The 13,811-nt window shown below is 45.2% G+C and overlaps 1 protein-coding gene across 1 annotated transcript; it reads left to right on the forward strand.

The window, feature by feature from the left end:
• Positions 1–3,726: 3,726 nt before the first annotated feature.
• LOC146870013 (uncharacterized) lies at positions 3,727–11,935 on the forward strand. The gene is made up of 2 exons (XM_085624157.1): positions 3,727–3,792; positions 10,153–11,935. Exon 2 carries the CDS (start codon positions 10,338–10,340, stop codon positions 11,187–11,189), a length of 852 nt encoding a protein of 283 aa, XP_085480283.1. The 5' UTR covers positions 3,727–3,792; positions 10,153–10,337; the 3' UTR covers positions 11,190–11,935.
• The last annotated feature ends 1,876 nt before the right edge of the window (positions 11,936–13,811 follow it).

Raw genomic sequence — 13,811 nt, forward strand, 5'->3', positions numbered from 1 at the left:
GATTACGTGAATAATACGTAAATGGCATCTTGCCAAGCTCGCAGAGCACAACGCTCCACCAGAGTGAATGAGACCTTCTCAATGAACCCAGTCACTACCAAAACGACAATCGGCAAACCTAATCCTACATCGGCCAGAATAACCTTCCAATTTCTGGAACGTGCAGTTAAAAAAGAAACAACCAAGTGGTGGGAGGCCGCCTCCCTCAAAAAGTACCTGGAAGAAGATAGGACACCACGGGGTCTTAAAATTCTGATCTTTTCACCCTCTGACACAACTAATCCAGATTACATTGACAAATGGGAAGGAAACTTAAAAGAATTCTCAAACAACATGATCAGACAACTCATTTATCATGCGGAAGAAGAATATCAGAAGGCCAAAACAGAGGTTGACAATCTGACAAAACACATTGAGGACTCCAACTGGGGAGATTTAACTGCAAAGAACTACGAGATACTGAACAAAGTCATCGACGAATTTGAGGATGATATAAAACGAAAGAACCGTAAATTTCATCGTGATCAATTAGATTACCAATTCGGACGGGTTTACACAGTTGCCAAAAGATACGACACAAAACCGGTAACCACTACCAACGAAGAACATACTCCACAACATTCAGCAGCTTCCTCCAGCTCTGAAATTGAATCGCCAGCACCTAATCCCGAAAGTGACAACTCCAGATGCAGAGTAAATGTTTTCGAGGAGGTACTACGCTACAGACTAGGTATAAGGACACCCAACGTCACAAATACCACAACATCGGCAGGTCCCCCACAATACAGACGGCAACAGGCTTCAACACCAGGAGTAACCACAAGGGCCAGAAAGAAGGAAATGGAAACAAGACCACACCAACAGTGAACCTAGTCAAAAATCTCTCAACAATGACACTATCTGAAAATGAATTAAACATCCTCAACAAAGGCCTATCTTTCTTCCCTACTGCACTTTGGAACCCAACGCAAACCTCCATTGATCTCTTCAAATTCACAAGAAAACTTAAACTCAAAGTCTTCTTTGCAGACCGAAATAATGTTCATCAGGTACAACAACTACCAACCACTTCGGTTCTATCTATACAAGACCTTACTAACATTGACCTATTGACAAACCTTAGTGAACTAGGATCAGACTCCGAAACACTGACCAGAACAGCAAGAGAACTTGGTATTGATACTAATCAATCCCTTAATACAGGACTAATAAAAAAATCTAAATTTAACCCTCAACTGCCAGCGGGGAACAACATTGATGCTTTTCGCTCAGAGGTCACTCATGACCTAGAAAATGAATACCTCAAATATCAGAAAAAAATCGTAATTTTTACCACAAAATATAACTAAGGAGGAAAGAAGCCAACAAAGGCGGCAATCCAGTGGCCCTACATATCGATGACTACATCATTGAAGCCGAGCGCCAACTGGCGGACAAGACATGCTACCAACCCCTGTCACAGGACCCAACACCAGAAATCCTTCGCAACATTAAAGACAAAATTGAGAGGTGGTACAACTAGGAGCTTCTATCCTATGAAGAAAAAACATAACTCTTCATTGAATATCCCACAATACCGACGTTTTACTTGCTACCAAAAATACATAAGGGTACATATCCCCCTCCTGGCAGACCAATCATAGCTGGAATAAACTCACCATGCTCCAGATTGGGAGAATACATTGATAAGAAACTTCAAGTCATCGTGAAAGACGTACCATCCTATGTCCAAGATACAAAAGATATTCTTCTTAAACTACAAGACATTACATGGGAATCAGATTTCGTACTAGTGTGCATTGACATCGTGAGCCTATACACTTCGATTAAACACCAGGACGGTATAAAGGCAGCACAAAGATCTCTCTGGATACAACCAGCCAATTTCTTGGAAACTAACAAAATGGTATTCGAGATGCTGGAACTCTGTCTGAATAATAACATCTTTAGATTTAATGGCCAACTGTACTGGCAAACCTGCGGGACCGCCATGGGAGCCAAATTTGCTCCTCCGTATGCCTGCATCTTCATGAGCCAAGTGGAAAGATACTGCATATGGGATTCAAAATTCACAGACTTCACCGCCCACATTATTATGTGACGCAGATACATAGACGATATCCTATGCATCTGGCAAGGAGACATACCCCTCCTTCAGGGATTTCTCAAAGAACTGGACAACAATCCTTGGGAGATAAAAACCACTGCCAATTTCTTCAAAACAGAAATCAACTTCCTAGATCTGACATTATATGTTAAAGAAAACATCCTACAAAGCAAACTCCATAGGAAGGAAACAGTGGCAAACTCCATCCTAAGGGCGGATAGCTGCCACCCCATGCACAACATAAGGAACATTCCCAAAGGAGAGCTTCTACGAACCCGTAGAAATTGCAGCGAGGACGAGGTATTCATGGACAAAGGTAAAGAAATAGTATCCAGACTACAACAACGAGGATACAACCGAAAAACTCTGGAAAACACACTAATGACAGTCTCTAAAATTGAACAAAAAAATACCCTGAGGCTAAAACACAAAAAAGATGAAGATCCGGTATTCGTTTTATTACCAACTTTCATAATGGACATCAGCACATCCAAAAAATCCTGAAACGACACTGGCACCTAATTAAACACAACCCGAGCCTAAATGAACACCTTAAAGACCACCCGGAAATGACTTTCCGCAGAGCACCAAACTTGAAGAAAATGTTGTGCCGCTCCGAATTGTATGACAGATGGCAAAAAGTCACCACATTCCTATATAGACCGGCTGGATTTCACATTTGCCGCAATTGCAATATATGCAAACTCAGCATCAACAAAACTACCGAAGTACCTATGCCACAAGGTAAAAGGTTTACCATCACAGAGTGGATTGACTGTACCAGCCAATTTGTTATTTATGTTATCATCTGTCCCTGCAACCGAGCATACATTGGGAGTACCATTCGACCCCTACGCACTTGGATCCAAGAATACTACAGGAACATACACAATATATAACACTGGCCACCCCCTGACTGAACACTTCCACAATGCACATCCACACAAAAAGGATTTTACCTTCTTTGGCTTAGAACTTGTACGACCAGCCAAACGAGGGGGCAATCGTGAACTCAAACTCAGGAGGAGAGAAAGTGAACCCATCCTCCTTTTCAACACGGTCAAACTTGGACTCAATAAAGATGCAGAGGTGCATGTTTGGCTAGGTGAATGATTGACTTTTACTTATGCCATCATACCATTTTTTCACCTTAAATTACTTTATTTCCATTGGTCCAACAAACTCTCTATTCTACGGACCATCTAGACCATTACAATTACGCTTGCTAAAAGATGAAACTATGGGATTACCTTATGCCTTTTTTCCTCCCCCTTTTTCCATTCCTATCTAATATATTTAATCCTATATTATCCTCCAGTCACTCTTACTAATGCTTTCTGACTTACACCTTAGGGCTTCCATGCCTAGAACCAGATTATCAGACTTATATTCCATTTACCTTGTGCCTCATTCTCTTGTATTTAGACAACCAACGCTGAAATGCTCTAATCACCACTTCCCAAGAATAATTTTCCCACCCGGGAACCACACTCCAAGATGGCGCCTGCCATCAACCGCTGACCCAGCTCCTATCAGAGCCCTTCCCAGATCCCACCCTCTCTGACCCGGAACTCGTCGGAACAAGACACTTAAATAGTGTCCCTCCTCCCGCAGTCAACTTGCTTTTGCCGACCGCCAGGACAGACTGCTTTTAGGAGATGCGCATTCTAATATATGTCAAATAGGTAAGCCAGCCCCTCGGCCACCGCAAGGCAGTCCGCTTTTTCCCATGTGGCTCTTGATTACGATCTCGGTCCCTAACCCGCCCGGTACTTTCTTATGCTTTTCCACAGATTTAAGGACAGTTTCTTGCAACTATATTTACGGGACATACAGGGTCCCAACAGAATTCCCTACGGTAAGCGTGCTGAATCTGACACGCTACCCCGACCCCACTGCCACCTTCCCCGCACTTTTGCCATATTTTCTCTTCTACTACGCTCCTACTCACGCACCCCACACTATCTGTTTACTCTCGTCACTTCCACCTACTCCCCGGTTTCTTAGCAATTAAGCTTAATCTTTCTTTAGTTCCCCATAGCACTAGAGACCCAGCAGATATCTTAAGAGTACTCGTTATGGCTATCGCCTGGGTCCCTCCCTATTTTCCGATCACCTTCCCTTGCTCCAAGTTCTATTTCTAACTTCCACCTTTCTTTCCTATCCCCGTCATCCTTCCTGACCCGGGAACTTAACTTGACTGACAATCACAGTAATATAATTATTTCTTACATCTGTTCCTATGCAATCTTTTACAGTTGTAATGTCTCCTTTGCTCAAAACATGTGTGATGTACACTGTTTGGCTCATATTTGTTTATCCAACTTTCCATATGCTCATAACGACGTCACCATGACTCTAATTGACTTGCACATCTGGCTCTATATATCGCTTATACCCTTGTTCCACCTTGATCTGTTTCTACCGTTTTAATGCAATATTTGCCAAACATGCGTGATGTAAATACTATGTTTTCCAACTGTTTTTTTCCATGTGCTTACTGCGGGGTCCTCATTGACTTCAATTGAATAGCTTATCCGGTCTCCTCTTTTGCTCCTCTCTCCCTCAATATGTTCTGGGTATCACACTACACGCATCTCGACATCCCCCTATCTCTCACATACACCCTTGGTTTCCAATATCTCTCACACTTATCTCTCACATTGTACTTCTCCCCTCCACTCCTCGTATGTACCTACACATTGTTCAATCTCTATACTTTGTTTCACATACCTCTCATTTTAATTTGTTCTTATCTGTACAACCCTCGACTCTTTAAATGATTATTTCCTAACCCTTCACTTACTATATATAACGTTGAATGATTCACACTGAAAACATATCTGCATGATGATATACTTTGTATTATATTTTCTTGTCCATACACTGGTATATACTGCACGTACGACCTTATATATGTACCATGATTTTCTCATTCCTTTTCTGTTGAATCTGCATGCTTATCTCACATATTACTACAGCCCTGAGGAAGCCCCAGGCCGGATAGCCATGTAACGGGGTGAAACACGTGTGGGCTGTATCTTGTTGTTGCTCACCCCTGCGAAAGTCTCAGTATCCAAAGCAACCGCAATTAAACATATTTGCATAGATCCAAGACTGTCTTCTCTGGAATTTTCTCCGCAAATATTAACAAATAACCAAGATTTGTCCTATCACCTTTTTGAAACAGGGGAGGATGCACGGCAAAGGACATAGGTGCAGAGTGCACTATAGCCTTTGTAAGTTGTACACTCAGTTCTCTAATATAACATGAAATTCCAGGATCCTGCTATGAGGCTGGAATGCGATACATGAGTGTGTCACTGGATTGAGAAGTCAGTCAGGCATCGGCAAAGCAAATATAGCAGCTACATGAAAACAACTGGCGTTGTGCTTATAGATCAAATGCTTCCTGCGTTAGTGTTCATATAGTAGTGTAACTAACTTGTGTTTTATTACCTCAGTCAGCAGAACGTATCTTATTGTCCTAGGAAGGATGAAAAGCAGAGACGGACCTGTTTGCATTGTATTGTATTGTACACACAAATATCTGCAATAGATACGGTATCGCTCTGCTCTGCCTTGATGCCTCTTAGTTTGGAATTGAACACAAACTGTGCAGCTTAACAGATGTGCAGTGTGCGATGGTTGTTGAAAAGCACTATTTAGACTTCACCCCTACACATCACAGAAATGCAATTAGATCTGTGCATTTGACATTATATCAACTGTGTGCCCTTACTTCATTAATGTGTTTGAAGCATTTAAACGCATTAATGAAATGCAATCTTTGTAGAGCCTAGAGATTTACATATGTGTGCCCTGATGTTTAGTTTAAAAATGAAATCATGTATTCTTTATTCCTGTTTTTATACTTACACTTCAAGTTATATGTACAAATGTAAACATGAAGTCTTTTTCTCAGGTTTTACATTTGTTTTTCAAGTTACATGTGTGCATGTATAACCATGTATTCAAAGTGCACATTACATTTTTAATTAAAGTTAGCCTGACTACAGGCCTCAGTTGAAATGCATTTTGCTTTGCCAGCATGTTTTCCTTTTCTTGCAGGTTAATTATTTTGTTAGTTAGAGAAAGGCTTTTTGTCTGTACTAGACTGCTTATAGAGAGGCCTCGAGGGAAACTTGGAAGTGAACATGGAGCAAGAACGATTGAAAAAGGTTTCTTTTCATTATGTAACACGATGGCAAGATGTTCAAGGTTGAGAACCACAGTCTCAGCTCGATTCGTTGGGAAACTGGAGCTATGTTGCAGATGCACTCAAGTAGTGGTCCCTGCTGGTGTGAAGGAGATAAGGGTATTTCTGAATCAGGAGAGTCAGGAGAGATTCCCTTTAGACTTTGAGAGGTACAGACCTCTCTGCTTGCCCTATTCTTGCAAGTGTGAATCTTCATGCTAAACACTTATTTACTTTTACCAAGACTTCTATTTAAAGTCAGATTATGCTGACACATTCTATGGTCCCATATTAGAGATACTTGATAGATGACCTCATATTGACCTATGTTTAGAAGAGAGAAGGGAAGTTTGTTTATGGAGCATCTGTTTGCTTTAATTTATTTCTGTACTGTGGTGGCTATCACAATTAAGTATCTCACTCTGTTGCACTTTAACTTACTGAGATATTTCTGCTACCTATTGTTTTGATGCACCTATTGAATTTATTTTTGGTTTGCAAATATACTGGATTGATTGGTAATCCAAATAAAACCCTTTGACTACATTCATAGAGTCCTGGTCCTTACTGTGGAGTCAAAAGGGCCTCACAAGTTAGAAATGTGTTGTTGATGTTTTCTCCCTTTCAATGATTCATGTAAGCTAACAAAGGCCCCTCCCCTCATATGTGTCTTTTAGCATTTACCAGTGTCCTCAGTCCAACAGAGTTATTGCCCCATTAGGGAGATAATGGTACCCTTACAACTGCGACAAGGATGGCGTTAGGATGTCAGGTGTTGTAAATGTGAAGGGCCCCAGTGCAGTCACATAGCAAGCGAAATGCCTTGCCACTGCCACAGTTTCCGTAATTGTAGATCAGAGGTCCTTTGGTGTTACTGCACCTGCTGCAGTATCCCTGTGTCTTCTTCATATCCACAACTTTTAGCAAAGTGTAGGTAATCAAGGGAGAAAGGCTAGGGTGGGGATGGCATCGGCCAGGTCAGGCTGCAAAAAAAAAAAAAAAAAAAGACTTCTATGAGCTGAACATGCCATCCGAAGGGTAATAGAAACATCATGCATGTATAGAGAAAGAATGCTTGTGGATTCCCAAAATACCTCATTGAAAAGGCCCAGATGGAGTTTTAGCTCCAGTGGACTGGGCTCTAGGGCTAGTTGTGTCCTTGGATACTGCAGCAGCGGGAGATGCAAGACAAGTGATGTGTGCAGCTGAGCATGACGATGCGTGTTTCTGAAGGGCATTCCCACCTGAGGGGCTGAATGATGTTTGCGTGAGGAGCAACTCTCCTTGGCCAATGACACCAATGCAGAATCACAGAAAAGAGTCTTCGGTCGACAGGAATGAAAACAGAATTCATAGAATGGTGGGATGGCTTGTATGGAAATCCAAAATAATCTTCCGAGGACAGAAGGGGCGAAGATGGCTATATGAGACCCTAATTTCTTCTTCTAAAGACTGCATGGTTCTGTACAAGATCAAGCCTAGAGTTTACTGAATCATCAGTGTTTAAGGTGGCCGTCTGTCCTCTCTCTCAGTGTCACTACCCTACATGTCCCCAAAGATGTCTCCATGGGGCTGGTTTTCAAGTTTAATTCCAACTCGTGTAAGCAGTTGGGCATGAGAGATGTTTGTTATTGCATTGGTTATATTATTGGTGTGTGGTGTGCACAAACGGTGTCTTTGGATCCATTGATGATAAGAAAATAATCCAACATATACATATTCATTTTGATAAAATGTGTGCCTCTTTTCAATTCAATTAAATTCCTTTCTATTTTAATGCATAAAATACTCGAATAAAAGTCATTACAGTTAAAATATTTAATGCCAAATCAAATACTTAGAGGTCTATTAGGATGGCGGTCGGAAAACCACTCCGACCGCCATGGTAGCAGAAATCAACCGTCCGCCGGTACCGCGGCAAAACCGGCGGTCCGATTAGGATCAACCGCCCAAAAAATCAGACCGAGGTGGAACGAGGCCACCAAAGACCGCCCATAGTGGGTGGAGCAGGTGGAAATCCGTCCACGGCGGTCGGATTGGCGGAGAGACCGCACTGAAAATTAGGATTCCCCTGATGTGACAGCGGGACTTTCCGCTGATTCTGACCGCCGCGGTCTTAAACAGTGATGAATGGGAGAGCCGGCGGAAGGGCTGTAGCATAGCCATCGCTGCGGACACTCCGTGACAAATATGGCGGTTGACAAAAAAAACTCACAACAAGACCACTAAGTGCACACAGCAAACTAGCCCTGCCCCCAAAAACACCTAACACACCCCAATGACACACCCCCATAGCAGCTTCAAAAATACAACTCCCAGGACAACCCACACAACACACCTGACAGAAATACTCAATTTTGACACACCCACATAGCAGAGTATAAATCCAGCCCCTTCCCTGACCAGAACCCTTTGCACTACTCCACAACTGAAGGGCCCAACCCCTGAGAACAAAGGATAGGCAAACACCACACATCTCACCAGCACAACAACACACACACACACACCACCTACGCCACCCCCACCACCCTCACAACTGTACCTCAAAATATTAGCACATCACACACCATGGCACCACAGAAAATGCCCAAATTCACAGAGAGTGAGTTGTCAGTCATGTTAGATGAGATAATCAGAGTAGAACCACAAGTGTTTGGTATCCTGGTCCAACAGACACCATTAGCCACAAGAACACAGATGTGGGCAAGGATAGTCGACAAGGTCAATGCAGTAGGGAACACCCCGCGCACCAGAAATGAAATCATGAAGCGGTGGCATGACCTAAAGAGGGTTGTGAAAGAAAGGAGCAGTGAGCTGGCTCAGAGGACTGGCGGTGGCCCTCCCATCCCACCCAAAACATTCACTGCACGGGAGGAGAAGATGCTTGCCATACTGCATACAGAGAGTCTCACAGGAATAGCCGGGGGAGTGCAGGCTGGTAAGGACAAACAAATGTAAACCATTACACTGCCATGTACTGTCTTTTACAACTACAAAGCTACACCTCCTAGGCCCAAGTCCATTCATATGCACCACAATACCCAACACCGGTCTCACAGATGTAACATGCACTCCATCTCAATCCCCCCAAAGGCAGCCTGCAACATTCCCAGGGTTTCATGTGTACAGGCAGCCAGCACTACAACTCCCACCAGGCACCCCTGTCCAACCCCTGAGCTGGATGTAGCACTCCACCACGCCCAGAAGCATGTGGCAGCCATTGCATTGTTCACCTTCACCTAACAGGTAGGTAGCCATTTTCACAAGGAGGGCTGTTTGGGGGTGGGAGGCCTGCACTACAACTCCCACTAGGCACCCCTGAGCAGGATGGAACACTACCTCCCAGCCAGAAGCATGTGGCAGCCATTGTATTCCAACAACAAAACTTACCATGTAGGTAGCCATCTTCTCAGGGAGAGCAGTTTGGGGGTGGGATGCATGCACTACTACTCCCACCATGCCACCTTGTTCCTCAGCTTAGCAAGATTGATATGTTGGAGTCTGTATCTGCGTTGTCCACTTCTGCTGCCTCCAGATGTGACAGTGGCAACATGTTGGGAGGTACATCTTTATCCCCCTCACGGCCCTAGGTGTGCTCAGAGCGATCTGTGTGTCTGGTTACACGAAGCCACCGGCAGGCAATTTTGCTGTGTGGTCATCACATGGGTCACTTGTGCCAAGTTTGCATGATCAAACGAAAAATTCAAGTTTTGAATTGAGGTTGCACAATGTTACTGCACAGAGTGGTGTGCAACACGGGGATATCATCATCTTGTTTAGTGCTTTGCTTGTATATGATGTTTGTGTTAATGCCACTGAACTGACCCTACATCTCAGTCTCTTGCAGCATCTACCGTGGGCACAGAAGGACATGGGACAGACACCAGTGGTGAGGCATCAAGCACAACTGCTACACACGAGCACAGTGACACTGATGTGACCAGCGCCTCGGAGGGGGACAGGAGTCTGCTTGAGGAATCACAGCCAGAGACACCAACCTCAAAGTCATCTGATGCCAGCGGTGACACAACTATGTTGGTGGGCACAGGTAGCAGGAACTCTGCCTCCTCTTCCACCACACAGCGTCCAGTGCCCACCCTCCCAGCTACTTTCACTAGTGCTGCCCGTGTTTGCACAAGTAAGAAGGGAAGAGTGGCCTTCACCCCAGGCACAGCTGCCCCTGCCCCTGTCTCCCCTGCTGCCATCAGTGTTGAGTCTGTGAACCTTTTGCGCCAGCTGTGTGTGGGCCAGAGACTTCTCATCAACGCCTTCCTAGACCATGACAAAAAGTTGGCACAGGTAGTTGCTTTAATGGAGGGCATTCATTCAGACGTGGGTGGGCTAAACCGGACTGTCCAGTCTTTGTCCTCGGCAGTGACGGCAGCCATAAAGCTGGCACAGTCTCAGAGTCCAGCTCCAGTCCCTTTGGCCACCCACCTGCCAGTGGCTACATCTGACGATAGAGACCACACACCACAGACCTCAGGCTCAAGATACAGCACACGCAGCACACAACATCAGCAGCCTAAGCGGGCCAGAGCGCAGTCACCAACCCCCCAAAAAACCAAAGCCACCTCAGAGCGCAAAAGCCCTTCAGGTGACACTCAGGGGCATAAAGCCAAGAAGCAGGCATTAGGCTCACATGCCTCAGAAGCATCCCCAGCCAAGGACTCTCCTGTCCCAAAAGCATCTCGCAAAGAAAAGCAGTCAGTTCCCGTTCCTGCTGTGAAGCTGGTACCAGCTAAGGGTCCACAGAAAAAGCCCGCTAAGGCAGATTCACCCACAACCTTAACTCCCATCCCGAGCCCTGTGAAGCAGGGGAAGGTGGTCAGTGTAGGGGGTTCACCTGTTCAACAGGTGATGAGGGAGAAAAGGCAAGGCTAGGCTAAGCATACCTCCGGATCCAGCAGGTCCCCAGAGGGAGGGCCACCGGCTGCAACTGGTGCAGCTTTGGTGGAGCGTGTGCCTGTTCTGGCCGCAACACCTACCACTCCTCCCAAGAACAAACCTCCTTTAGATTCCACAAGAAGTGGAAAGGCACCCCTCCACATTCTCCCTCCCACACTTTGTCTCAGAGCAGCATAACTCCATCTCCACGTGCCACCACACCACCTGGTCCAAGCAGCCCTCCAGCTTCTAAAGCCACTGATGCCTCTACCTCAGCTGGGCCTCTCTCTCCCTGGTCCAGTCCTCCAACTGGCCCGACACTCAGCCACCTCCCAGTCCGACTGACAGCCAAGTCTGAGTCAAACACATACACCTGTCTCTCCCACAGCGGTGCATGGACTGCCCATTGTTATCCCCCTTACTGTGTTGCTGACCATGGCAGGGTACAGTATCACCCATTCCCTGTGCAGGATCTAATGCACACATGTGCCTTCTCTGCACTTTGGACTGGCCTCTGGCCTTGATGTTCCTTGCTGTGTTTGCCCATTCCCTGTGCAGCTTCTCATGTACCTACTCTGCACTTTGGACTGGCCACAGACCTTGATGTTCCTTGCTATGTTTGCCCATTCCCTGTGCAGCCTCTCATGTACCTACTCTGCACTTTGGACTGGCCACTGGTCTTGCGCTTGTCTACTTTTGATGCCTATCTGTGTAATATGTGAATAAAGATAGTTACTCGTGTTGTCTGCTTTGTCAGTGCCCTTGCTAAATTCCTGTTGTCTGCTTTGTCAGTGTCCTTGCTAAATAAAGGATTTCATGCGTGGGTATGCTTTAATGTGACACATGCTCTGTATGCCACTTTAACATTGCCAATGGCTGTTTTTTCTTTGCCAGGATTTTGCATAGGTGACAGGCACTTCAGTTCTTCTTGACTCTGAGTCTTGGGGGTGCAATGATGGTTGTTTGCGATGAGCTACTGTTATCCTAATCAATCTATGGTGATGTTAGCTCAATTGTACACATGTCCTGTTTGGATGCATTGCCAGCACAGAGTGGGATTCTATCCACAGTATTGCAGGCAGGCTGGCCAGGGTCCATCATGTCTATGTGATATTTCTTGATGTGTGACCAGCAGTGTTGGTGTATGGTCATCTTGTGATGGCCAGTCATCACAGTCACATGGGTAGATTTCAATGTGTGCACTTGTGTGGTCATGAGGTGTGCAGTGTGAAGGGGGTGGCTTTGTCAGTAGTGTTGATGTGTGTGTGCCCCTGCGATGGATACTGCACACATGTGTCAACCTGGATTTGAGTGCATGTTAGTTGGATTGGTCAGCCTTGTGCTTGTGATTGTGTGCAAATGTGGGAGTTGTAGGTTGTGCACTGTGCAGTGTATTGGTATGTCCTTGCACTTCTGTGGGACACCTACCTGTTGTTGGTGCCAATTGTGTGTATGCAGAGTGTGTGACTGACACGTCAGTGTTGTGTTTTGTTGTTCAGCCATGTGTCTTGTTACTGTTTGCGCTCACTGTGCAGACCTGCTCAGCCGCACTGACATTGTGGGTGTGTTTTCTCATGCATTGCTGTCACTTGAGGCATTTTTGGCTCCAGTATGGCATGTGGGATGTGGAGTTATACCATCCCCTATCTGTGCTTCTGATGCTTACCCATTGTGAGTGAGCACTCCAGACATGTCCACTACAGACGTACACACCACTTCACTCGCATGTCAGCTGTCCCCTTGGGTTGCCAGTGTGTGTGCCTCCCCACCACTTTATTTGTTACACTATGCTTTGTGGTGCTGATCTGTGCACAGGACCAATGTGCCACTCAGCACAGTTTCCCAATTGGTTATGTGTGATTTTCTTGTACTGTTGTGCAGTCATGGTTGCTCGTATGCTGTTCAACTGCTTGTGCTGCATAGTCCTCTGGTCATGTTGTTTTCACCAGAGTGTCCCAGACTTGTGCATCTGTGGGTGATGGGTGAGCTGTATGTGTGTTTGCTGAGGTACTTCTTCCTTTCCTGAGTGTGATGTTGTCTGTGTGCTATGGTAATTTGTGTTGTGGGGGTTCATGGTGTGGCCCTCTGTGCAGTGCTGTGAGTGTATGTTGCCTTGTACTTGCCAGGTGTGCATCACCTGATGTCCAGCTGTGTTTGCAATGTGATGGATTGGCATGTGCATCTGTTGTGTGTTTGATGTGGATGTGTGCAGTGTTTGGCCTGTGTTGTCTCTTTCAGCTGACAAATGCTCTGTGTGTGATGTTCTATTTGCATGTCATTGTGTGTGATTTTTTTGTGCATTGTGATACATTGAGATGTGTGTTGAAAGTGTAGTGTGCATTACTTGTGTGTCTGTCACATGCACTTAGGGGTATTCTTGTTCCTGGTCTTGTTTTGAGTGCATCCTTGGGGATTTCTCTGCTTATATTTGACCTGTCACTTGTCAGAATTGTGCATGTGCAAGCCTGTGGTACACTATGACACCATGTTGACTTGATGGGTGGTGTGGTATGTCTGTCTGTGTTTTCTTATTGGCCCATTGCTCCCAGTTTGTGACCTTGATTGTCTTGAGATGATGCACTTCTTGTCTGTGTTGGGGTATGTTGCCTGTGCATTGTT

Source organism: Triturus cristatus, chromosome 1_1 (genome assembly GCF_964204655.1).
Source record: "Triturus cristatus chromosome 1_1, aTriCri1.1, whole genome shotgun sequence".
Taxonomy (NCBI): Eukaryota; Metazoa; Chordata; class Amphibia; order Caudata; family Salamandridae; genus Triturus; species Triturus cristatus.